Below are 26306 nucleotides of genomic sequence, written 5' to 3'. Positions count from 1 at the left end.
TGGGTTTTTTTGTCTTACAGGCCCATTTTGTGATTAATAGGGTAAATCTTGTATGATGTGATTAACTAACCTTTAAAAAAAGTCAAGAATCTTAGTATCATGCCAATCAATATCAATATCCCAGTAACATAGAATTTGTGCTTCAGGCAAGAAATGCAGGTCAGATCTTACAAGTCTTCTGACCTAGAATGGTAATTTTTCTTATTATTTTGCAACAGTACTTGAGGTAGTTACTCACTCAGTATTACTGGGCAGATGAGATAATCCATATAAGTACAGCATATGCTAGATTGCTGGGAACAGCCAGTCTGGTGTATTGATTCAAATCACTGGGCTAGAACTGGGAGGCTATGAATTCTAATTTTTCCTTGGGCACAAAGCCAACTAGGTGACTTTGGGCTAGATACTCTGAGCCCTAGGAGGAAGGCAATGGCAAGCCATATCTGAAAATGCTGCCAAGAAAATTGCATGGACTTCATGTCATTGCCAACAATCAAGACTGGCTTGAAGGTACAAATTATAATAACTGCAGGAAAACTTAAAATGGAATGGAATGTTGGCTTCTGGCTTTTTACTAGAGTAAAATCAGTGCTTCTTTATATTATTGCTTCATAGATAATTGCCAAATATTCCATTTCCTTTATAACTAATCAACATAAGCTGCTATTTTCTGTGACAAGAGAGTTCTTCCTTTACTATTTGGTAGAAAGAGAGATGCTTAATCATTCTGTATTTCTGTGTTGCCATCTCCTGGTCCTCCAGATTTTTGCACTCCACATATGATAGTTCTACTAGACCACCATCTATTGGGGATGTTTTGGATTCCTAAATGGTTTGGACTGAATGGCTGATGTAGCCCTTTCCAGTGTTATGATTGTATGAAATCCCAAATGGGGCGAGGAGGAGAGATATTAAAGATAATTAGTTAAACAGATCTATTAAAAATAAAATATTTATTTATTTCAGAACATTGAGTATATGTTTGGCATTGTTGGTATTCCTGTGACAGAAATAGCAATTGCTGCGCAAGCAAGTGGAATTAAATATATAGGAATGCGCAATGAACAAGCTGTAAGTATCTCTTGGGTTAATTAATGTTTCTGCTTGCTCAATAACTATTCTGTGCTAAAAGCTCATTTTACTCTTAACATAACCTGACAGGATATGTGTGCTTCTCACCTTTTTTGTTGCCTCTTTCAGAATTGTTTCTGATACTGAATTGTTTCTGATACTGACAGCACAGCTGCAAACACTTTGGTAGAGATAGACAGACAGACAGATGCTGATTTGCAACAGGAAGCTGGCAATTTTTACTCATGTCTTTGTCCTTGACAACAGAAAAGTGGTCTTTAGCAGCATTCTCCAAAGTATTGTCTGGAATTAGGGGAATGGTAGTCACCCTAGCTCACCTCACAGGGTTGTTGTCATGAGGAAAATAGAAGCATTAGGTAAGTTTGTCACCTTGAATTGACCAAAAATAAAGCAGAATAAAAATCAAATAAATCTGAACAGGACAATGCAGAAATCAGTAGGGATTAGATTCGAAGTATCTATTCTGTTGAGGGAAGAAACACAAAACATGATATAAAGATGCAAGAGGAAGATAACTTCTCTGTGCTCAATTAAAAGTATAAAATATTCTTTATATAGACATGGTGATGGCTATGGAAAGGCCCAACAAACTGTCAGAGCTTTTGAATTGCTTTATTGCTTTATTTATTTATTTATTTTATTTATTAATCAAATTTAGCTACCGTCCATCTCCCCCAAAAGAGGGACTCTGGGCGGTTTACAATAAAATCATGAAGTGTAATTGACATTTGAATGATATCCTCATAGAAACAGATTTAAGGGAAAGATTGTTTTATTACACAGTAGCTTGGTATGAAGAAAGCTTTAGGCTTAATTTTTATGTGAATTATTTACAGTGTCAAAAGTTACATGTTCCCTTTTTGTGAGATTCCAGGAAAGTTCAGGCATCTGTATCAGGAAATTATGGCATTTGCATGATGGTATTATGCAAATGCTGCAACGTATGTACTTGTGTTAGACATCAGGATGCAACTACAGAAGGCATTTGCATGAAGATTGCACACATGTCATGATTGCTGCAGATGCCACTTTAAAAACGCACTACGTTTTTAAAGTGGCATCTGCAGCAATCATGTAAATTCTAGGTAATTAGAATTTGTTATCCTCTCATTTTGTAAAAATAAATGATATAGAATGCTCACTCATATATAGTTTTTTGTTTGCTTATTTGAAAACTGCAGTTGTGGAAACTACTCTGCAGCAGAAGAGCACCATGAAGTAGTAGACCTGCATCTTTAATGCTGACTATTCTTGGTATTTTAACAATGGATTCATTTTCTTTTCCAAATTTCCAGTGACATTTTGTACTACTGACATTTATTATCAAGAATTAAAGTTTCATGGTCTGTTTTTAAAGAAAAATTACTTTTAATGAAGAACTAATTATTTTAGGTACCAAGGGCTTAAAATTATTGGTTGGTTCTAGGAGAAGAGAAGGCCTTGATGGGCAGGCATTGGCTGATAGTTTCCATCTATTTCCTATATAATGCTGTCTAATAATATATCTGAAATTTAACAGTAACATTATAAAAATAATGGACCCATCATTTTACCTTTAAAATCAGCAAAAAGGTCTGCATAATAACCATTCCTTGTACCTGCAAAGTTTTATGTAGCATTTTAGCTTGCCACTTGGTTTGACAATGTGTTGTCATGGCATCCTGTTTGTTAAGTACAAACAGTCTTGCCAAAGGAACACCCACTCTGGATATCTTTAACTCTTTCTACATTAGTTGCTATTTTTTTTTCAGAAATAGAAGGGAAACACATTAAATTACTTGGTTTTGGAGTTGTGATCTGTGAAAGATGTTGTGTAAAAAATGGTACTCACCCCAGTCACAGCACTCACCCCCATCATGTTAAATCTGATTAGCAATTTCAGTAACTCTTGTACCATGTGCCATCTTGTCTTCTACATAGTGCTTTCTAAAATCATCAGTTTTAGGAATGTAACTATTCTGGCTCTTGCCCTTTCAGGTATAGATTTTTCATATGCTTTCTGTATATTATGTCTAGGCTGAATTTAAGGGGAAAAAATCAGTTCTCCCTAAAAGGTATGCTGCTTGAATCAAGATATCTTAAATACTGTAAAAAGACTTTCAACTGTGCCTCATTATTCTGCTATACTAGCTTCCATATTTCCTTCACCTGTAGCAGCCTGATCTAAAGTAATCCTAAGCCTCCAAAATGGCAAAAACATAGTTTATTAAGGCAAATGGAAACCCAGAAGCAAATTACGTTTTAGCCCAGCCATCCTCAACTCTCAGCATGAAGAATAAGACTTTTTTCCCTATTAGATTAATGTAGACAGGGCTTCCGCAACTGGTACCAGATTTTAACTCCATCTCCTTAGCCATCATAGCTGGTGAGCACCAGATTAGAAAATACTGCTTTAGTCTAGGTAGATAGAAGATGTCAGATCCTTTTTGAAGAAGCTGTGGCATCCTTCACCACAGACCAATGTTTCTCAACTTTGGCAACTTGAAGATGTGTGGACTGGCTGGCTGGGGAATTCTGAGAGTTGAAGTCCACACATCTTCAAGTTGCCAAGGTTGAGAAACATTGCCATAGATCATTCTGGCTGGAGCTGCCCATAGTACTATTTCAGCTACACCTGGAGGGCTACAGTTTTCCATCTCTGTAACAACAGAATCACATGCATAAATGAGGCAGGGAGTTATTTTTTATCATTTTATCCCAGTGCAATATTCCTATTAATTAAATCTGGCATGATTGGTAAAGGTAGTAAATAACTTTGAAATGCTTGCATAAATGTAATCAGGATATAAACAGAGACTTAATTTAGCAGATCTTTGTTATCAGGTTGTATAATGACAGAATCTGAGAAAGGAAGTTTACTAGAGGTCAGCACCTCTAGTTAATTACAATAATTTCAATGCTGAGCCTTTGAATCAGGTTTGTGTCTAAGCTGTATATTGTTTTTGTGCAGAATATCCCTTAAGTTAACCTTCAGGTAAAATTATCGATATGAACCTCAAATTCAGTTCACTTGTTACCTTTTTGGGTTATGCTTCTAAACTCATTTTCGAATAAGGCTGATTGCAAAGAACATGCATGCTATTCTCCCATGATGTAAGTAGCATTATGCAAAGTGCAGAAAAGGAGTAAGAAATAGTAACCCAAAGAAATTAAAAGCATGAGATAAAAAGAAATAGTCTGTACACAAGGAATCCAGGTTGTACAGCTTTTTAAAAATCTTTGTTCATTAAGGGTCTTTCCCCACTATCAAATTAAAGTTCTATTCACAATCCTAGAATTGGCACAAAACAATGTCAGCATAAAATTTGTTGTACCCTTCGGTTAGTCTCTGTCCTTCCATTCCAAGTTACTGCCAGAGAGTGATCTGATTATTGCAAGTTCCACTAATTATAGGTAAGGGGGTTGGTTTTTCCCCACTGGCGTTGCTGCGGTCCCCTTTCAGCACATCATGAGTCAGCAGAGAAAATCTCCTACTCTCACAACCCGTTTAGGCATCTCCTAAGTTTAAAACGCTGAGATGGGCGGCTATGGAAATCAAATAATAAAGAAATAAAATAAAGAAATGGGAAGATACAAGGTCTGAAATAGCGCCAAAGAGGAGAGAGGCAGACCTTGCAATTATAGTTCAATTAAGTACATCCTGTAAAATGGGATAAATGAAATGATGATTGAATGATCGAAAATGACAAAGGGTGAAACGACTTCTGGTGGGGACATGGCGGACTGAGCAGCTGTGCCCGCAGGCTCTGCAGGCAGAAATGACAATGCAGCAGTTTTTTCGAGCTCAGGCAAGTTTTCCTGAAGCCCAGGAATGTTCTCCAGATGAAGGAAAACACCAGGTATATCCCCATCTGCCCTCCAGATGGCTGCTTGCAGCCAGAAGATCACAAATAGCGTTTCGTGTTCGACTGTTAATTGCTAGCTGGGAGGCTGGGTTGTTACCATTTTCCAAGCCGTGCTGTAGCCTTAAAGGGACACTAAGACTGGCCACCCCGTTTCTAAATCACCAAATTTTTATATTTTTTTAAGTATGCATACCCTAAGAGAGGCTTTCTACAGCAAAGATGTCATGAGTACTGATGGCGAGCAGGCGGGGGCCTCAATCCAGGGTGGAAAACGCATGCGTAGTACTGAGGAATTAAGCAGCCATTCAAAGAGACACAGATCAGACCCGCCTTAACTTTTGGGGTTTATCTGTCTGGGTTTTTCCCACACTACTTCAGTTCATTAGGATTCTGTTTTATGTAGCAGTAATAAACACTAGAGACCCACTCCTCGTCTCAGCGTGATTTCTGACTGTTAGGACAAAAGAGAAGCAGGCTCTCTTGGGGCTTATCATTACTTTTGGGATTACTTTTTAAAAAAATACTTTTAGAAGTTTTAGAATTCGTTTCCTTTCCAAATATAAAGGAGAATTGAGAGTAAATAATTATCTTCTTGTTATTATTTTGCTATTAAATTTGAAGATATTAGCGTTTTCCTACACATTGAATCGGCTGATTTAAACCTTCAGCTTCTGTTTCTACTTTCGCTTGGGAACTGTCTGTTTATCTCACTTTCACTTTGCGTAAACATGCTTCAGAACTTTTTCATATCTTCAACTTTTGCTGGTTAAGCTCCTAGGGGGCACCATAATCTACTGCGTGTGACATGGAAGATTTTAAACAGATTTTTTTCTGACTTCCATCAAGATTTTAAACAGATTAAGATTATTAAAACTGTTGTATTATTTAGTATAATGGCAGGCAATTTATGTGCTTTTTAGTTCGAACATTATTATAGTAAACATAAATGTATAGTAGGAAGGGAATAAATAAATGAGTGTTATTTTGGGGGGGAAGTTGTTTAGGAGGTTTATATGATGTTTTTTTCTTTATCTTAACTGGGGTAACTGTACTTAGTGATTTTTATAATGTGCTAAAGTGGAATGATTTATAGAAATAATATGATTTTGGTTTAATATAGAGTAAGAGATTGATTATGGAAAATTTTTGTATATCCTTACTATTAAAGTTGGAAGTCACATCTTTTGGTAATGTTGTAACTTTTTTTTCTTTTGTGTTTTCACACCTTTTTAGTTTTTCTTCTCTTTTTTTTGTAGTTCTTTGTTTTTTCGTAGCTTTTATCTTTCTCTTTAAACTTAATAAAATTCATATTAAAAAAAAAGAAAATGACAGATGGTGAGAAAGAGGCAGCTGAGGTCTGAAATCAGCATTTAGTGTCCATTCTCAATATGCACAGCTTCTGTGTATACAGAATAGCACATTCATTTCAACTGGGCCTCATCAGGAGGCAAGCTTTTTGGTTTACAGATTATGCAAAACACCTGAAGGGTTTCTTTGTAAAGGGCATTGTCATACACAGTGTACCTTTTGTGCCCGAGGCAGCTGCAGCCTCTGAAAGGATTGGTACAGGTACTTTAAGAATTAACCCAGGTCATCTCTGCATGCATAGCCACTTCACTTCACTGGCAATGAAGGAACAGGAGAATTGTTACCTTGTCTGTGCAACACATAGACAATTTGGAAAGACCCTTGAAGTAGTTGCACCAAATCTTTTGAAGGAGAGGTGCTTCACTTGTGCCACCCTTTCAAATACTTTGCCTAGCCCTGCAAAATAGTATATAAAGCTACTGTTTTGGTGTAGCACAGTGATTCCATTCAGATTTTAATTAATTTTAAAATTAATTTGTTTTATTTTCAATAGGCCTCTTATGCGGCTTCTGCTGTGGGGTTTCTGACAGCTCGGTAAGATGTGTGTAAAAATTATTCTGATCAGGTTCTAAGATTTTGGTATAATAGCCTTTCAGAAATTTCAGTACAGCTTTTTGTAATTTATACAGCAGTGTTTCTGTTAGTCGCACTACTTCTACCTGAGCTTTCCATCACTGAGGATACAAAAAAAAAGATGAAAAGGTTGCCGAACTTGCTTAACATTTGTACCCGTCCAAACTGGCAATCCATAAATAGATCGTGTTTACATTTAAATCTACTTGAGATTTTATAGTTTGTAAACAGCATTATAGATGAACGTGTAAGTGATACCCTGCCACAGTTTCATATTTCTTTTTTGTTTAGTTTTGCCATATTAAAATGCTTTGACCTCCCTTTTTGCACTGAGGGCAGAAAGTAGGTTTAAAATCCTTCAGTTAAATAAAAATGAACAATTTGCCTCTGTCTCAGATTAATCCTTCAGAAATGTCTGTGTGTGATGCCCTTGAAGTTATTTTTTGCTTTGATTTATATTTCTGTTGCACATATTGTATGTATTTCAGCAGTTTTTCCTTTTGACTCTAGGCCTGGAGTATGCCTTGTAGTTTCTGGTCCTGGTCTTGTAAATGCTCTGGCTGGAATGGCAAATGCAAACATGAATTGCTGGTAATAAATCTGTGTTTTCTCTTCTGATTTCTAAGTACTGACCTACACATTTGAATGCCATTTATCATGAAAGCAGATAATCATATATCCTCCCCACCTTACCCTACTCCCTCTCCCATTTTTTTCAGTTTTAAGCAGATCATATCTGGGCAGGGAAGAACACAAATATAACTTGTTTTATTCCAAGAATTAAGGATTGTCTTAATGTATTTTAATTCATTGCTTTGCCCACTTTAATTAATGGCCTCTGTTGTCTAGGGAGTTATAGTTAAACAACATGTTTATCAAAATACTTGAAGGTTGGGAAAGGTTACCATACAGATGTTTCATAAAGATTTCTGTACTTTTGTAGCTGACCCATATTAACTTCACTTGATTTTGAGAAGTTGATAGCACCAGTTTATCTATTTTAACTTGGTGCCTGTTGAAAAACTAAGTTATGTTTTGGTAACTGTCAAATTATCTAATAGAAGCATAAGGACATTTAATTTAAGATAAAGGCAATGGTTCCCCGAAGTTGAGCTTAACTCCTGATGACTTCCTAAATATATCTGTGTAGTTTTTTTCTGCAACAAAAAACTTCAGAGGTAGTTTACTATTGCTTTCTTCCAGGATTATGTTTTTTAACTGTCCAGTCCATCATACAATCCTGGGATGTAATATGTTCCTGTTATAAAACGTGTGTATCCCATTTTTCTTTTTTAACAAGCCTGAATCAAGTAGCATAGAACAAATTGGTAAGACAATAATTTAAATCCTGAATTATTCTTACTATTTTTTCCTCCTGTTTGAATTGATGAAAAGTTCCCAAAAGACTTATGAAAGTCTTTGGGAACCTTTCATCTTCCTGCCCAGGCAATGAAATATCAGCTTTAATTAAATATTAAAACAATTAGCATTTAGGACTACAGTATATACCCTTTTAGTTCACATGTTGCCTATTCCAGAATCAAGTGAACCTGGGTTTTGTTTTTAAGGAACTAAACTTTTTTTTTAAAATATTTTAAGGCCATTGATTGTCATTGGAGGCTCCTCCAACAGAAATCAAGAAACAATGGGAGCTTTTCAAGAATTTCCACAGGTACACAGCTCTGCTGCTATTTTTCTCATAAAGGGATACCAGGATACTTTAGAAAGTCATCCTCCAGCTCAGTGTTTGGCTACTTTAAGCTGTGTGGACTTCAGTTCCCAGGGAATTCTGGGAGTTGAAGTCCACACATCTTAAAGTTGCCAAGGTTGAGAAACACTGCTCCAGCTGATGCCTTCCAGATTGTTCTTCTACCACATGCTCCCCACAGAGATTGTCATCCTAATATGTATAAATTGATTGGCATAAAACTAAAAAAAAAATACCCAGATTGAATTGGATAAAATCTTCCTTTCTCCTTTTTCTACCTATAAGAATATACTCTCTGAGCCACTTTATTCAATATCTTACATAAAAATCGATAAGTTCACCATCACCAGCAGATCTTCGTCATCTCCAACTACCTGGCTGTTTTAGAACTTTGCTTTTAAACTAATAATTCTGTTTTTTTAAATTTAAACATAAAGGACTGCTCTTTTGTCTATTCTGGTACTTTATATTACATTATCGTGCTTCCTGATCCTCCATCGTCCCACTCCTGTTCAAATGGGCTTGAGTTGAGCGTGATTAATATTAATGGATAATATTCAGCATTGAGAGCCAATTGGTATAATGGTTAAAGGCACTGGGCTAGAAACCAGTAGACTGAGTTCTAGTCCTGCCTTAGGCACAAGGCAGCTGGGTGACCTTGGGCCAGGAAAACTGCATGGGCTTATCCATGTAGTCACCAGGAGTCAAGATTGAAGCCTCCCTTTCCCCCCTCCCTCCACAAAAAAAGTCAACATTAAGCAGACATACCCCTCATTACTCTCCTCCCAAGCCACTCTCATGTTCAGAGGGTTCAGTTGGAGTATAGATGGTTTAGTGATATTAAAGCTTTATTCTATTGGTAAACAGAATTATATAATTAAATATAATCTGATGTCCTTTGCCTCACATATGGCTAAGTGCTTTTAATTTTATTTGTTTGTTTAATGTATAGGGCTGCTGTTCCATTTTTTTATATTGTTTCAGTCTTTTTAAACTATTTTATTTATTAAACAATTTTTTTGTTTATTCGTTTAGTCACTTCTGACTCTTTGTGACTTCATGGACCAGCCCACACCAGAGCTTCCTGTCGGTCGTCAACACCCCCAGCTCCCCCAAGGATGAGTCCATCACCTCTAGAAGGTCATCCATTCATCTTGCCCTTGGTCGGCCCCTCTTCCTTTTGCCTTCCACTTTTCCTAGCATCAGCATCTTCTCCAGGGTGTCCTGTCTTCTCATTATGTGGCCAAAGTACTTCAGTTTTGCCTTTAATATCATTCCCTCAAGTGAGCAGTCTGGCTTTATTTCCTGGAGTATGGACTGGTTTGATCTTCTTGCAGTCCAAGGCACTCTCAGAATTTTCCTCCAACACCACAGTTCCAAAGCATCTATCTTCTTTCTCTCAGCCTTCCTTATGGTCCAGCTCTCGCAGCCATATGTTACTACAGGGACACCATTGCTTTAACTATGTGGACCTTTGTTGTCAGTGTGATATCTCTGCTCTTAACTATTTTATCAAGATTTGTCATAGCTCTCCTCCCAAGAATTAAACGTCTTCTGATTTCCTGACTGCAGTCAGCGTCTGCAGTAATCTTTGCACCTAGAAATACAAAGTCTTTTACTGCCTCTATGTTTTCTCCCTCTATTTGCCAGTTCTCAATCAAGCTGGTTGCCAGAATCTTGGTTTTTTTGAGGTTTAGCTGCAAGCCAGCTTTTGCACTTTCTTCTTTCACCTTCATCATAAGGCTCCTCAGTTCCTCCTGGCTTTCAGCCATCAAAGTGGTATCATCTGCATATCTAAGATTGTTAATGTTCTTCCAGCGATTTTAACCCCGGCCTTGGATTCTTCAAGCGCAGCATGTCGCATGATGTGTGCTGTGTACAAGTTGAATAGGTAGGGTGAGAGTGTACAACCCTGCCGTACTCCTTTCCCAATCTTAAACCAGTCCGTTGTTCCGTGGTCTGTTCTTACTGTTGCTACTTGGTCATTGTACAGATTCCTCAGGAGGCAGACAAGATGACTTGGTATCCCCATACCGCTAAGAACTTGCCACAATTTGTTATGGTCCACACAGTCAAAGGCTTTAGAATAGTCAATAAAACAGAAATAAATGTTTTTCTGAAATGCCCTGGCTTTTTCCATTATCCAGCGGATATTGGCAATTTGACCCCTTGTTCCTCTGTCTTTTCTAAACCCAGCTTGTACATCTGGCATTTCTCACTCCATGAATTGCTGAAGTCTACCTTGCAGGATCTTGAACATTACCTTACTGGTATGTGAAATAAGTGCCACTGTTCGATAGTTTGAACATTCTTTAGTGTTTCCCTTTTTTGGTATGCGGATATAAGTTGATTTTTTCCAATCTGATGGCCATTCTTGTGTTTTCCAAATTTGCTGGCATATGGCATGCATCACCTTGACAGCATTATCTCACAAGATTTTGAACAGTTCAGCTGGGATACCACCATCTCCTGCTGCCTTGTTATTAGCAATGGTTCTTAAGGCCCAGTCAATCTCACTCTTCAGGATGTCTGGCTCTAGCTCACTGACCACACCGTCAAAGCTATCCCCGATATTGTTATCCTTCCTATACAGGTCTTCTGTATATTCTTGCCACCTTTTCTTGATCTCTTCTTCTGTTAGGTCCTTGCCATCTTTGTTTTTGATCATACCCATTTTGGCCTGGAATTTACCTCTGATGTTTCTAACTTTCTGGAAGAGGGCTTTTGTCCTTCCGATTCTATTGTCTTCTTCCACTTCTGCACATTGCTTGTTTAAAAATAATTCCTTATCTCACTGTCTAATTTTTCAGATGATCAGAACTTTTGAAATGGCCATGCAGTACATTTTACAAAACGTAACTTGTTGTGTTAAGAACAGGTATTATGTAACGTATGTTTGGAAGTCTTTATAAAGAAGGTTTTCTGTAGATCATTATGATAGAGTAATCCTAGCATTATCTGGAATTAACTAATAGTTGTGGTATTTATAATTAGAAATAGAACCTCCATGTTCATTGCAAGAGTACTTCTGCAAAGCAGTTTTCAGGAAACAGCTGCTGTTCCCTGTTTTTTATTATTTATTGTGGAAGCAGGATGTGAACTGAATGGATTGTTGGGCTGATCAAGTAGAGTTCCTGTTGTAAAATCATCCTGTGATTTTAAATATAAAAAGATGGAACAGGCAGCCATATAAATTGAAAAAATAAATAAAATTAAGAGCACTTAGCCACTTAGCCAATAAAATTAAGAGCACTTAACTATCCTGTGGTTATTTAGAAAATAATAATCGAGGGGTGTGTGTGTGTTTGTTTCCAGGTTGAAGCCTGCAGACTTTACAGCAAATTTTCTGTCAGACCAAACAGTCTAGAAGCTATTCCTGCAGTTATCGAGAAGGTAACAGCAATACTTGCTCTTTCTCATGTAGCTCTGACACACAAATAGCAGTGGAACACTGTAGTATAATAAGGTGGTTGGGATGCCTGATCACCGGCCGGAGGAAGAAAATGATTACGAGAGAAGCCCGGGGCACCAGCAGGGGCCCCGCGACCCCTCACCTACTGGCAACGAAGCATACAGGACTTGGGGGGATGACACAACCCAAGGTGGGGGGGGCGCTGACCGGCGCGGGCTATTTAAACCCCGTACCAGCGCGCTCCCTTCACTCTCAGCTTTTTCTAGCTATGCACTATGCTGAAATAAACCAGAACCTAATCTTCCCTAATTTAGTGTCTGTGTTTTACTCAGTAGTAGGCAGCGCATGACATAAAGCTGAGAGTCCTAAACTTGACCTCGCCAAGCCCCACCGAGCCAAGAACCCAGGGACAGTACTAAATTGGACTCCCGCGTGTCAGACAGCGTTCAACAGACTGAAAGCGCTGTTCACAACGGAGCCAATTCTCGCACATCCGGACCCAGAACAGCCGTTCGTGGTCCAAGCCGACGCCTCAGACTTCTCCCTGGGGGCCATACTGCTCCAAAAGGACCCTGCAGGAATCCTGAAACCATGCGCCTACCTGTCAAGGAAATTCTCGGAGACGGAAAGGCGCTGGCACGTATGGGAGAAGGAGGCGTTCGCGGTAAAATTGGCGCTAGAAACATGGAGGCATCTACTGGAAGGAGCCACCCAACCATTCGAGGTCTGGACAGACCACCGGAACCTCGAGGCCCTCCGGACGCCCAGACGCCTCAGCCCGAAACAGGTCAGATGGGCCCAATTCTTCAGCCGCTTTAACTTTCAACTGAAGTTCATACCGGGCAAAAAGAACTTCCTGGCTGACGCCCTCTCCCGACTGCCCCAAGATGAAGAGCCCATCCCAGATATGATTGGGACGGTCCTATCCGCCTCCCAGCTGGGAATGGCAGTGACCACCCGAAGCAGCGCTCAGAAACAGCTCAACCCCACGTCTCAACCGACGGCAAGGCAACCAGCGACCAGACGGCGCCACCCGCGACTGCCAGGAGGGATACGCGCGGACCTCACCGCCGCCCTCAAAACCGACCCCTGGCTACTAGCAAACCCCGACAAGGTGACAATGGAACAAGACTTAGCATGGGGGGAAGGCAGAATATATGTCCCGGATTCACAGCGCCAGGCAATCCTGCACAGATCACACGACAGCAAACAAGCGGGACACTTCAGGTTTCTAAAGACCCTGCACCTAACACGACGACAGTTCTGGTGGCCCGCATTGAGACGGGACGTTAAGGCCTACGTAGCATCCTGCCCGATATGCGCAATGGCCAAACGGGCACCGGGAAAACCTCCGGGACTACTACAAACGGTGGCGGAGCCCTCCCGACCATGGGAGGAAATCTCCATGGATTTTATAGTAGATCTACCACCCAGCTAGAAGAAAACAACCATTTGGGTGGTGAAAGACTACTTTTCTAAACAGGCACACTTCATCCCCTGCTCATCAGTCCCGTCCGCCCAGCAGCTGGCTAAACTTTTCCTCGTACACGTGTACAGGTTACACGGATGTCCCGTATGCGTGGTGACCAACAGGGGCACACAATTCACCTCGAAATTCTGGCGGGCTTTTCTAAAACTGATTGGGACCCAACAAGCCCTATCCACAGCCTGGCATCCCCAGACGGACGGAGCCACGGAAATCCTCGATGCCACACTAGAACAATTCCTACGCTCATATACCAATTACCACCAAGACGACTGGGTCGACCTGCTTCCGTTTGCAGAAGTCGCCTACAATAACGCCATTCACACGAGTACAGGGAAAACCCCGTTCGAAGTAGTCTCCGGGCACGAGTTCGTACCCATACCGGAGCTACCGCAACCCCCGGGACCCCAAGTGGGTGCAGGCGACTGGGGACGGAAGATAGCGGAATCATGGCCAGTAATCACGGCAGCGCTGAAGGAAGCACAGTCCGCCTATAAAGAACAGGCCGACAAGCACCGGCGCCAGCAACCGACATTCCAGGTAGGGGATATGGTCTACCTTTCCACCAAATTCATGAAATCACCTCAACCCTCGAAGAAACTGGGGCCTAAGTATATTGGGCCGCTTCGAGTAACACAAATAGTGAGCCCGGTGGCAGTACGCCTGGACCTGCCGCACAATCTAAGGAGACTCCACCCGGTATTCCACAGCAGCCTCCTGAAACCAGCAACCACCTCCCGATGGCACCCAAGCACGCCTCTGCCCTCCCCAGTGATGATCGACGGCCAACAACATTTCGAGGTAAAAGAAATACTCGATTCCCGCCGTCAACGGGGCACACTATACTATTTAGTAAAATGGAAACACTTCCCCCACCCAGAATGGGTGGTGGCTCAACACGTTAAGGCACCGGACCTGACCTGAGCATTCCACACGACGTACCCCGACAAACCAAAGGGGCGCCCAGCCGAACCGGCCCCTTAGGACACACTTCCCCCCTCGGGCCTCCCCCCCCACCTGCGTCGCCCCCAGGGGAAGGGACCCCCCAAGCCTGCGACTTGAGTAGACCTCCTCCCCCCTGAGACTCACCCTTCCCTCACCCTCTCCAGGCCCATTGGGGAGGGAAGATTGGTCATAGGTGCATCGCCAGAGGGCAAATGGCCAGGATGCACACATGACAACACGACAAACATCAAAACAAAACAATCAACAAAACAAAAAGATAAGGATCCTACCTGGAGTTGAAACAGCACCAGACCAGCCACGCCTCCTCTCACGAACTGAGCAAGAACGAGCAGGGTGTGGTCGAGGCATGCGCACTCGGAACACACCCAAAAGATGGAAACGCGGTAGAGGGCGGAGCAAGGGGAGGGGTGAAAGCACTCCGGCGGGAAATACAAAAAATAAAATAAAATTTGACAGCTCTCCCGGAAAAACCGGAATGCCGGGGGGGGCTACCATTCGAAAGGGGGGCAGTATGTCATGAGCACCGTTGAGCTGAATGCATCAGCACAATGGCACACATGACAATACCTCGGAAACAAGAGTAAGGGATTTAAAGATAAGCAAAGCACGCACAACAACAGACACAGACCCCGAGGAGAAGGGAACGACCCCGGCCGGAAAATCCAGTCAAGAGAACACAAAAGGGGAAGAAAGAGCGACAAAGACAGGGCGGATCACGAGGCACGCCTGGAGCTGTCAGCAGGAACGCCAAGGATATCGCCCAGCTGAAAGCAATCACCGGCCGGAGGAAGAAAACGATTACGAGAGAAGCCCGGGGCACCAGCAGGGGCCCCGCGACCCCTCACCTACCGGCAACGAAGCATACAGGACTTGGGGGGATGACACAACCCAAGGTGGGGGGGGCGCTGACCGGCGCGGGCTATTTAAACCCCGTACCAGCGCGCTCCCTTCACTCTCAGCTTTTTCTAGCTATGCACTATGCTGAAATAAACCAGAACCTAATCTTCCCTAATTTAGTGTCTGTGTTTTACTCAGTAGTAGGCAGCGCATGACAGTTCCTCACTGGATCTGTCTGGGGCAGTGCAACCCCATCCAGAACCAAAGATGGTAAGTTCCTGGATGCCAAGGAGCCCTCATCCCACAGCCACTCCATCTTACAAGGGTTGAGCTGAAACCTGTTGTTCCCCATCCACACCCCTACAGCCTCCAGGCACTGAGAGAGGGTGGCCACAGCTTCACTTAAGTCACCCGGGATGGAGATGTACTGTATAATTGGGTATCATCAGGATATTGATGATACCTCACCCCGTGGCGACGGATGATCTCACCCTGCGGTTTCATGTAGATGTTGAAAAGGAGCGGAAAGAGTACCGAACCCTGCGGCACCCCGCAAAGGAGGGGTCGTGGGCCGGATCTCTTGCACTCTATCAACACCAATTGGGACTGGCCCTGGAGGAAGGAAGTAAACCAGCACAAAATTGCACCACCCACCCCCAACTCCCTGAGCTGACCCAAAAGGATACCATGTTCGATGGTATCGAAAGCCGCTGAGAGGTCAAGGAGAGCAAGGATGGATGCACTGCCTCCATCCCGCTCCCGCCAGAGGTCATCCAGAAGTGCAACCAGTGCTCTTTCTGTCCCATATCTGGGCCTGAAACCTGATTGAAAAGGGTCCAGATAATCCATTTCATCCAGGATCCTTTGGAGCTGCAATGCCACCACTTTCTCAACCACCTTCCCTAAAACGGGGAGGTGGGAGACTGGATGAAAATTGTCCAGTATGGTGGGATCCAGCATTGGTTTCTTGAGGAGGGGGTGCACCTACGCTTCTTTAAGGATTGTTGGAAACCCTCCCTCCCTCCCTCAAGGATGAGTTCACCATCACTTGGACCCACCCACATGTCACCTCCCAAGCTGCCTTCACCAGCCAGGAGGTGTGTGCATCTAATTGGCAAGTGGTGGCATTTACAGTCCAGAGGACCCTGTCTACTTCCTTGGGTCCAACAGGATCAAACTGTTCCCAGATAACTGGGTAAGTACGTTCCCCAGGCATCTCCACAGGCCATGTCATCTCCACTTGGCATCCAACTTGGTACAAATCTGAGTGATTTTATCCTCCAGATGCTTGGAACACTCTTCTGCAGGAATATTTATATATTTCTCAGAGTAATCATCAGATCAGCATCTAACTATAGAAAATGGCCAGCACCTTTAAAGATGATAATGTTGTATGTTAGTATTATTAGACAAATACTGTATGTTAGCTGTGTAATGCTATGTAGGTTTATACAAAAGTAAAGAGCCAGTTTGGTCTAGTGGCTAAGGCAATGGGCTAGAAACCAGGAGACTGAGATCTAGTCCTAGTCCCGCTTTAGGCATGAAAGCTGGCTGGGTGAACTTGGGCCAGTCACTCTCACTCAGCCCAACTCACCTCACAGGGTGGTTGTTGTGGGGAAGATAGGAGGCGGAAGGAGTATTTGGTATGTTTGCTGCCTTGAGTTATTTACACAGATAATAAAGGCGGGATAGAAAATAAAAAATAAAATAAAAATAAAATATATTGGTACTCAATACAATAATAATAATATAAGAACTGAAGATTGAAAATGCAAATAATGCTACAAAACCTTTCTGAAGCATACAAGTCTATTTCTACTAGTTTCTATTAAAGTTTCATTGTGCATAAGAATGGTTTCTAAGAATTCTTACACTACTACAGGTAGTCCTCACTTAATCATTCATTTAGTGACGGTTCAAACTTATGACTGGTCCTCACACTTACGACCGTCTTAGTGTCCCCAGGGTCACATGATCATGATTTGGGTGCTTGGCAATCAGTTCTCATTTATGACCTTCATAGTAACCCGTGGGCACATGATCTTCATTTTTGACCTTCCCAGCTGGCTTCTGGCAAGCAAAATCAGTGGGGAACTGCGTAAGTCACTTAATGACCACATGGTTCACTTAACACCTGCGGTGATTTGCTTTATGACTGCTGCAAAAAAGGTGGTAAAATCAGGTTGGATTCGCTTAATGACCACTTCGCTTAGCAACTGAAATTCCAGTCCCAATAATGGTTGTTAAGCAAGGACTACCTGTACTGAACCTTTGTTCCAGGAGTCTTTAAATGAGCCTGTAGATCCATTTATATCTTGAGGAGGAGGTCTCTCTTGTAGCATGGCTATGGCTGCTATGCACAGTCCCAAGGTAAAAAGGAGTGGCTAGTTTACAGAAAGGAAAGCTCATTTTCCAGAGATACCTGCCTAGGGGTCACGCTACTTACAGAATGCAGCTGGAGATTTTGATTTAGTGACTCCAAATGCACTTGTTCATAGAGCTAAATAGACCGTGGATATGCCTAGTTACAGACTGAGCCAGATAGACATCCATTCTTCAGTCAGTTGGATATCCATTTTCTCCATTGTTTATTTAATGCATTTTTATTGATAAAGGCTGTTGTAATTAAAAATAAAACTCTTAATCATGGTTATTGCCATGTATTTTATCTTCTAACTAATCAATCTAGGCTGTCAGAACCAGCATTTATGGACGCCCAGGTGCCTGCTATATTGACATACCTGGAGACTTTGTCAATCTGACAGTGAAGAAAAACTCTGCCAAGTGAGTTGTTATCACTGCAGTAGCAGGTGATTTCTACTGATAATTTTGTGGTCATTTTACTGTACTTGTGGTTGCTCGTGGGATGTCCTCCTAATAAAGGTAAAAATTGATTCTACAAATGAACATAGCACAAAATATTCTTTGGAGTGAAAAGCTCTAAAGAAATGTAAGTCAGTCTCATCAAAGCCTTTTAACCAACTGATCCCACCCAATGAATTCCAACTTTTTAAAAAATGTATTCCTTAACAAACTTATAAAGAAACTATTTAGAATGGAAAGTGAAACAGTTGAGGTCAAGATTATTTAGATGAACGTTCAGTTCCACGAAAGACTCAAATGTACAAATGGCTCTCTAAGAGCTATTAAATGGGATTTAATGGTAGCCTATTGCTTAAATAAGCTGTTGGTGTATTATTATTATTGTTCTTACGGGTGAGAACCCCAGTAATGCATGGCTTAGACAGGATGAACATGCCAGAGCATCCATTATTTTAGGAGTTAAAGACAATCAGCTAGTGAGTGTGCATGGGTTACAGTCTGCAAAACAGCTGTGGGGCACATTAAGAGACTTATATGTGAAGGCAATAGCAGGGAGTAGTTATACAGCCTCCCTAACTAGGAAGCTGTACAAAGCCTACTTAACAGAGGAGGGAAATTTGCCAGATCATTTACATCATATACAGAAGCTGTTTGCAGAGTTGCAAGAGAGAGGTATGGAGTTTGCACCTCTGACAAAATCCTACATCATGTTGTCTTCACTGAATGAAACGTGGGACATGCTAATTTGTACCCTAGAGGCAATGCCCAAAAATGACCTCACCCCCTCGTATGTATCTGGACGGCTACTTGCGGAGTGGGAGAAGAGACAGGAAAGACCTGCCCCCTTCCCTTCTGGGAAGTTGCAGCGTGAGAAAGCAAAGGAAGGGAAGTTGCTGAAAGAAAAGGCAGAATGCTTCAAGAAGCAATGATGTGCTTGCTTAAAGATGTGAGATTACCTTTTAAATTTTGGGGTGAAGCAGTATCCACTGCCTGTTACGTCCAAAACAGACTATGTAACTGTGTGATTAAGGACACTCCATTTCATTTGTTTTATGGTATGAAACCAAAAGTGAACAATCTCAAGAGTTTTTGGTAGTACTGCATGGGTTCATTTAGCAAAACAGCAGAGAAGGAAAGGACGTTCCACAACAAAGAAAGCTATTTTTGTTGGATATAAACAAAGTCAAAAAGGTTCATAATAGGTGATAAATTAATAATTAGCAAAAGCGCTTCTTTTGCAGAACAAAACTGGAGGAAATTAAATTCTAGTTCTTCAGTTGATTTAACAACAAGGGAACAGCAAGGGCTTGCTGATAATGGTCTGCAAGATCCTTCGCCTAGTCAGGACTCTAAACAAGAGGAGTGAGAATCTGATGAGACAGATGCTTCTCAGGAAAGTGATGGAAGCCAAGATATAACCTTGAATTACCTCGTAGATCTCAGAGGAGTAATAAAGGCGTTCCTCCATCACGTTTTCAGGTGGAGACAGTCAAAGCTTTCCACTTATTTACTGAACGTGAATCTTTACAGCAAATAAATGATTGACCTCCTGAAATTGCGAGATGCTGGCATGATGCAATGGAAGAGGAATTGGCATCCTTGAAAGAAAATAAAACTTGGAAATTAGTTAATCTACCCCCCAATGAGTGCTGTCTGGGTTGTAGGTGGGTTTTCAAACTAAAAAAGGATGCTAGTGGAAAAATTCAAAAATACAAAGCGAGATTGGTTGCAAAAGGGTTCTCTCAAAGGAAAGATTTAGATTTTGACAAAACATTTGCACCTGTTACAAAGGGTGAATCAATCAGATTGCTGCTGAAAGTTGCTGCACTCAAAAGGATGTCAGTTCATCATCATGACATTCAAACTGTGTTTTTGTATGGGAGTTAGACCAGAAATTATACATGCAACAGCCTCCTGGTTATGAAGAAGGTAAAAATCTAGTATGTGAACTGCAGAAATCAATCTATGGTTTAAAACAAGTAGCTCACTGCTGAAATCAAAAATTAGATGAGACAATGCAGACCTTTTGTTTTGAAAAAGAAAAAGCAGATCCGTGTGTTTATGTTAAGAAAGACGAACAAGGCTTTATGTATCTCTGCCTGTATGTTGATGATTTACTACTATTTACATCAACAGATAGACAAAGACTTGACTTTGAAGCCTGTATGAAAAGCAATTGCACGTTAAAAAGTCTTGGCATAGTAACAAATTACTTAGGCTTGGAAATACACAGAGAGAAAGGTGGTAGTTTTCTGTTAAGCCAGTATAACAAGATTGAGAAGCTCCTAGAGGAGTTTAACATGCAGGAATGTAACCCAGTCTCCATCCCCATGCTTCCTGAATTCCAGAAGGAGATAGGAGAACCTGAATTATCTGAGGCAGACAGATTTAGATCTGCAATTGGAAGTTTGTTGTACATTGCAAATCATTCTCGCCCAGATATCTCAAATTCTGTGTCAATTTTAAGTAGACAGGTAGAAAAACCAACATCTACTGGAAAAGCAGCATTGAAAAGCCTGTTCAGATAAGGAACAAAGGATTTCTGTCTGAGGCTCTCTGCCTCTGGGACAGGAGAATTGCAGGCATATGCTGATTCAGATTGGGGAGCAGACCTCAGTGATAGGCAATCAACATCTGGGACTTTAATTAAATATGTTGACTCAATCATAGCTTGGCATACTAGAAAACAAACACTTGTTGCTCTGTCTACAGCAGAAGCAGAAGCTTACAGCCTAGCGTAAGCCAGTAATGAAATTATATGGTTTAAACAGCTGTTAAAAGATATAGGCATGGAATTGCACCAGCCTATAACTGTTTATGAAGATAATCAAGCTTGTACTTCTATGGCATGATCTGAAGGGTGTAAAAACAGAATTAAACATACAGATATAAGATATCATCATATCAAAGATTTAATAACCAAAGGTAAAATAGTGTTAAAATATTGTGACTCAGAAGACATGATTGCTGATTTTCAAACAAAACCTCTTGTTGCAATGAGACACAAGGAATTAACAGAAAAAGTTGGTCTGCAACTCACACTGATAATAAGAGGAGTGTTGGTGTATTATTATTATTGCTCTTACGGGTGAGTCGCAGAGGCACCAGTAAATTTGAGCACAGGCAGAGTTAAAAAGTCTGGCATCATTTGTTCTCAGGTTAAAATGTAACAAAGGTCAGAAAGGTTAAGTGTTGGATGATCATATAAGGGAAGCTGCATTTTGAAGCTTGCTTGCTTGCAAAAAGCCAGCCTGCTCTGTGTGAGTGAGTGAAATTGAAACTATGCTGTTTGTAAATAGAAATTTTCCAAGCACTTCCAGCGAATTGGAAGATAACTGCTTATGTTCTCTGTTTGCTTGAATACAACTATTTTTGTTTCAAGGCCTGGTGTCTTTACTGATCTCTTGTGCCAAACTCTTTCCAGCACTCTGCACATGCTTCAAAAAACACACCAACATCAGCTACTTCAGATTTTGGAAGGAATCTCAGGACCTCCAAATCCTATGCCCACATCCAGGTTCTTACAAGGGAGTTGCCAGGCCGTTAGCAGCTGTCTCAACCAAAAGAGATTTCTTCTCAAGTGTGAATCTCATCAATTTTTTTTTAGTAAGCTTTCTTACTAAGATGAAAGCAGGTGTGCTACAAGAATGCCGGCAAGCGAACCATTTTCCCTTTAGAACCAGATATATCTCTGTGTATTAGGGCAAAGACTTTCAGAATCTGTTTCTCATAACATTAATATATAATAACAAGGAAGCAGATATCCTCTCCATTAGACAATGGTCACGTGAATCTTTATCAGTCTGAGAGCCAGCACTTACAGGAATGCTCTGATTTCTTCTTTCAGTTGCCATTTCTTATGTTGCCTTTAAGCTTTTCAGCAACTGTCCTACTTTTTGGTGGGGGAAATTACATTAGAGGCTGTAATGGGACTCATTTGCTTTTGATCTTGTTCCTGAGCAATAAATGGGAAAGAATGTAATTCTTCCTTTGAAAGAACCTAGCCAAGAAATTAAAGGAATGTAATGTTTTAACTGGTTAAAACAAAAAGAGTGAAATCACCGTGTTCTAACCATGTGAAAGAAATTGATTTATATAGAAATTAGTGTCCACAGGTTCCATTCTACTGGTGCCTGCCCACATTGCTAGGAAGCAGAATGCATAATTTGCCTCAGTGTACAATTTGTTATAACATTTTTGGCTATGGATTAAAAAGTAAGCATTTGGAGTAAGCATTTGTAAACACATAATGAAATGCTAGCTTTAGTTTTGAAGGCTGATAATTTTTTCCTTTACACAGCTATATACTTTGCTACAATGGAGGATAATATCCTGCAAACTGGGTTGCTTCTCCCACTTGCTCTAGTAAAGGTAAAGCCTCTTTCAAACTAAGCTCAGCTTGTGATGAGTACATGCATATATCCACATTGTGTGTTTGGCAACAGTACAAAAGTGGTTTGCCATTTCTCCTCCTGGGATGACTCCCAGCTTAATCTCTGTTTCATTTCTGCAGCCACCCATTCTACATTATCAAAAAGTGATTTCCATTAGTATCTGCCAGGTAACAAGGAAGTGACTGTATTTCTTAACAATATATAAATACTGTTTCAAGAAAATTCCAAAACATGTAAACATATCAGACCAAAATTCCACTGGAGTGTCTTAGCCCATATATCAAGTGACTTTTTTTTTTGAGTATCCACTGACCAAGAATATTTTTTCTTTCCTCCAATAGGTAGTTCATTCCCATAGCTTTTCACAGGACATCCCATAGGTTTAACACTTTTAGTTCTCTGTCAGTCTATGAACTTGACAAATTAGATACATATTTATCAGTGAATTAGCAGAAAACATGCTCTAGCATTATAAGCCTCCAAATTGGTTTAAGGTAAAGGTAAAGGTTTCCCTTGACGTAAAGTCCAGTCGAATCCGACTCTAGGGGGCGGTGCTCATCTCCGTTTCTAAGCCTTGGAGCTGGCGTTGTCATAGACACTTCCGGGTCATGTGGCCAGCATGACGACTCGGAACGCCGTTACCTTCCCGCCGAAGCGGTACCTATTGATCTACTCACATTTGCATGTTTTCGAACTGCTAGGTGAGCAGGAGCTGGGATTAACAACGGGAGCTCACCCCGCCGCGCGGTTTCGAACCGCCGACCTTCCGATCGACAGCTCAGCGGTTTAACCCGCAGCGCCACCGCGTCCCCTGCAAATTGGTTTACATACTTCTTTATCAGTCCTTCATTGGGAAAACTGGACACAAAGATCAAGGTAGTCCTTTACTGGACAGGGTAGGTGAGTTTTATGTTGTACTGGGCCTCATGTCTAGAGTTGATGTCCTTTATTTTATAATTTCTAAAATAAATATGTTGCAGGGTTTCTGGTTTCAGGCATAACTAAGCTATATTTCGTAGAGTACAGTTATATGAGCCCTTCCTGAAGCTGGTAGTCAAAGTAGACAGTATTATTTTTTCCACTATAATTGTTTTTTTCCCTCCATCTAAGCCATTCTGGGCATTGGTTGGACATAAGCACAGCAGATAAGCTAAGCACATAAGACACACTGACTTCCTTTCTTTTTTTTTTTTCTTTTCTTTTCTTTCTTTTCTTTTCCTCCCTCCCTTCCTTCCTTGGACTTGTTTATTTCTTCTCAGCAGGTCATCTTAAGATGCAGTGTTCCCACAACTACGTTTTCAAGGTGGATTGAGTCCTAAATTTCCTTCCTTTATGAAACAATTTCAGAATACTCTACTGTAGGAAAATGGATCATTGGACTTTTTGTGATGGTTCCTTTCCTACAGTGGATGGTGGGTGTCTGTTTCTCCCTAGTGAGATAATAGTTTTGCTGCAGGAAAGAACTCCTATTATGTACTGTCTAGTTTTTCTCTTGAAGTTTCTTTGAGCTACTATTGCTTTTTGATTTTGTAACCATAAGGGAGGGTTGTTCTCTCTGACTCCTCGGAATGGTTTTATTCCTGCCTATCGAAGCAAGTGGGAGGAGCAACCCAGTTTTCAGGATACTTCCATCCACTATAGAAAATAAGCTTCATGGTAAGCCAGTGTTTCATTTTGGTGGGAATGCAGTATGTTCACATTAGTTCTTCCTTATAGTAGCCTGAAATGGTGATACATAAATTAAATAGTTTCTTATGGACTCTGTTGTTTATTCCAGTTCTTTTTTTGAGGATTAGTTTTTCATTCTGTCTTACAGGTACATTGGCTGCTGTCCAGCACCTCCTATCAGTATGGCTGAAGAGATGACCATTTCTAAAGCAGTTTCATTTATTTTACAATCCAAGAAACCACTTCTAATTATTGGCAAAGGTACTCCTATTTCAATCCTACCAAAACAAAAATGTCCTACTCCCTAGAGAAACTACAAAATATAATAACAGAAGTGTTTCTCTACTTGGCTTATTGTTTAGTCTATTTATAAAATAAGTTCTTTAAAATCTCAGGATATGTTTTGGTTTGGTTTTTGCCTTTTGAGCAAAATATGATTTTCTCTGAAATTGTTCTGTTGCTGGTGTTTAAAAGTAGAAGTAACACCTTATTTTTTCCCCAGAAGTTGCACTTTTCAAATTATTTTCACTTTCTGGAGGGCACAGTGGGTATAATGGTAACACAGGGATATTACCAGAATGATAGGAAATAAAATGATTTTTTTTTAATGGGATTTACTCAAAATTGATTTGTTAGACTTTCTAGGGGAGCAACACACCTATTTTAGGATTTAATTTAGAGGGAGGAAAAAAAGGGGGAAGTATCACTGCACATATGTTACCATATTGTCCAATTTGGGCAGCATAATTTAGGGAGGCTGCAAAACTGGATCTTGATAGCTGCATGGAGTTGACAATTGACCACCCCTCTGCAAAGGGGGAGGCTATTAGGAAACTTATTTGCTATAAAAATGATGCCAAATAAGTGTATAGGTAAAAATGTTTAATTATTTTAACTAAAGGGCTCACTCAAGATGTATAGATTATTTTGAATTCTTGCATGTTGTCAAATCAAAAATTTTCCGCATTTCGATGTAGCAGTCACTTTCTTTTTATAGATCAGTTTTAATTGAAATTACAAGTTGCTACTGGAAAATGAAGTCATCTTTGCAATACCAATAAAATATTGTAAGCTTTACTGTTTTAATACCACTGCAAATTATTAGTATTCTTTGTTAAAAGATTCTCTTTTTGTATACAAGGCTCTGCTCCATCAAGAGATGAGGCCAATCTGCATATTAATTTATTCTGACATTCAGATGAAGGTATACGTGGCTCTTGACAAAACATCATCAGGAAAAGCCCATACTGGATTGGTCACAGATTGGGTTCCTAGAGTACTGAAATAGTGTCATGGAGTCTTTTGTGGTGGTGGGTGTGTCTCTTAGGTGCTGCTTATTCACGTGCTGAAAACAGCATCAGGAAGTTGGTGGACCAATGTGGGCTTCCATTTTTGCCTACGCCAATGGGGAAGGGTGTTGTTCCTGACAATCATCCATACTGTGTGGCTGCAGCCAGATCTAGGTAAATGCACAAATTGAAGCTTTCCTTCCAATCTTTGAAGTTAAAGGTAAAGAATATAATATTTATCATTGTTATGAGAGCCAAAATAATGTAATGGTAAAACTATTGAGGTAACCTCAGGGAGATATCTTATTCAGTAAACCATGGTTGAACCATCTTACCACAGTTTGTGAATTCCAATTTAGGGAAGGTAGGAATCATTCTAACCCACAGCTGACATTATTTAGGAGTGATAAAGAGCAAATTACAGTTCTAATTATTAAAGAATACAAAATTTTAATTGTTAAGTTTCTTCTGGATATTTTTAATATATGTGAAAATAATTTCATTGACTTCCTTTCTTTTTAATGACTAGGGCACTACAATATGCTGATGTGATAGTATTACTTGGAGCCAGACTAAATTGGATTCTGCATTATGGACTTCCACCAAGGTTTCATCCAGATGTGAAGGTTATTCAGGTATTCAGACAAATTTCCTTTTAGGATTCAGTTGTGCATCTGACATATCCCAGAGCTGTATTTCCAAATGTGGTGCTCTTCAGAGGTATTTGGATTATAATGCCCAGAATTTTCAGCAGCATTGTCCATGCTAGCTGGGAACTTGGAACTTAAGACATATTTGAAGGGTAGCAGGTTGGCGAAGGCTGGTGTAGCATAAGTGTATACCCA

The 26306-nt window shown here is 40.6% G+C and overlaps 1 protein-coding gene across 3 annotated transcripts in view; it reads left to right on the top strand.

The window, feature by feature from the left end:
- The window catches only part of HACL1 (2-hydroxyacyl-CoA lyase 1), a 34477-nt gene that overhangs the window by 1010 nt on the left and 7161 nt on the right, over positions 1-26306 (top strand). For 2 of the 3 annotated variants that reach the window (XM_063303842.1, XM_063303844.1), the window contains exons 2-10: positions 967-1071; positions 6799-6839; positions 7389-7469; positions 8478-8550; positions 11902-11979; positions 17977-18071; positions 24321-24433; positions 25500-25635; positions 25991-26096. In XM_063303842.1, coding sequence (XP_063159912.1) covers positions 967-1071; positions 6799-6839; positions 7389-7469; positions 8478-8550; positions 11902-11979; positions 17977-18071; positions 24321-24433; positions 25500-25635; positions 25991-26096 — 828 coding nt within the window. Of the gene's footprint in view, positions 1-445; positions 511-966; positions 1072-6798; positions 6840-7388; positions 7470-8477; positions 8551-11901; positions 11980-17976; positions 18072-24320; positions 24434-25499; positions 25636-25990; positions 26097-26306 lie in introns of those variants that run through there. The other variant, XM_063303843.1, reaches the window with a different exon arrangement.

The sequence above is a fragment of the Candoia aspera genome, chromosome 4, assembly GCF_035149785.1.
Source record: "Candoia aspera isolate rCanAsp1 chromosome 4, rCanAsp1.hap2, whole genome shotgun sequence".
Lineage (NCBI taxonomy): Eukaryota > Metazoa > Chordata > Lepidosauria > Squamata > Boidae > Candoia > Candoia aspera.
This window is presented reverse-complemented; position numbering and strand designations above follow the sequence as displayed.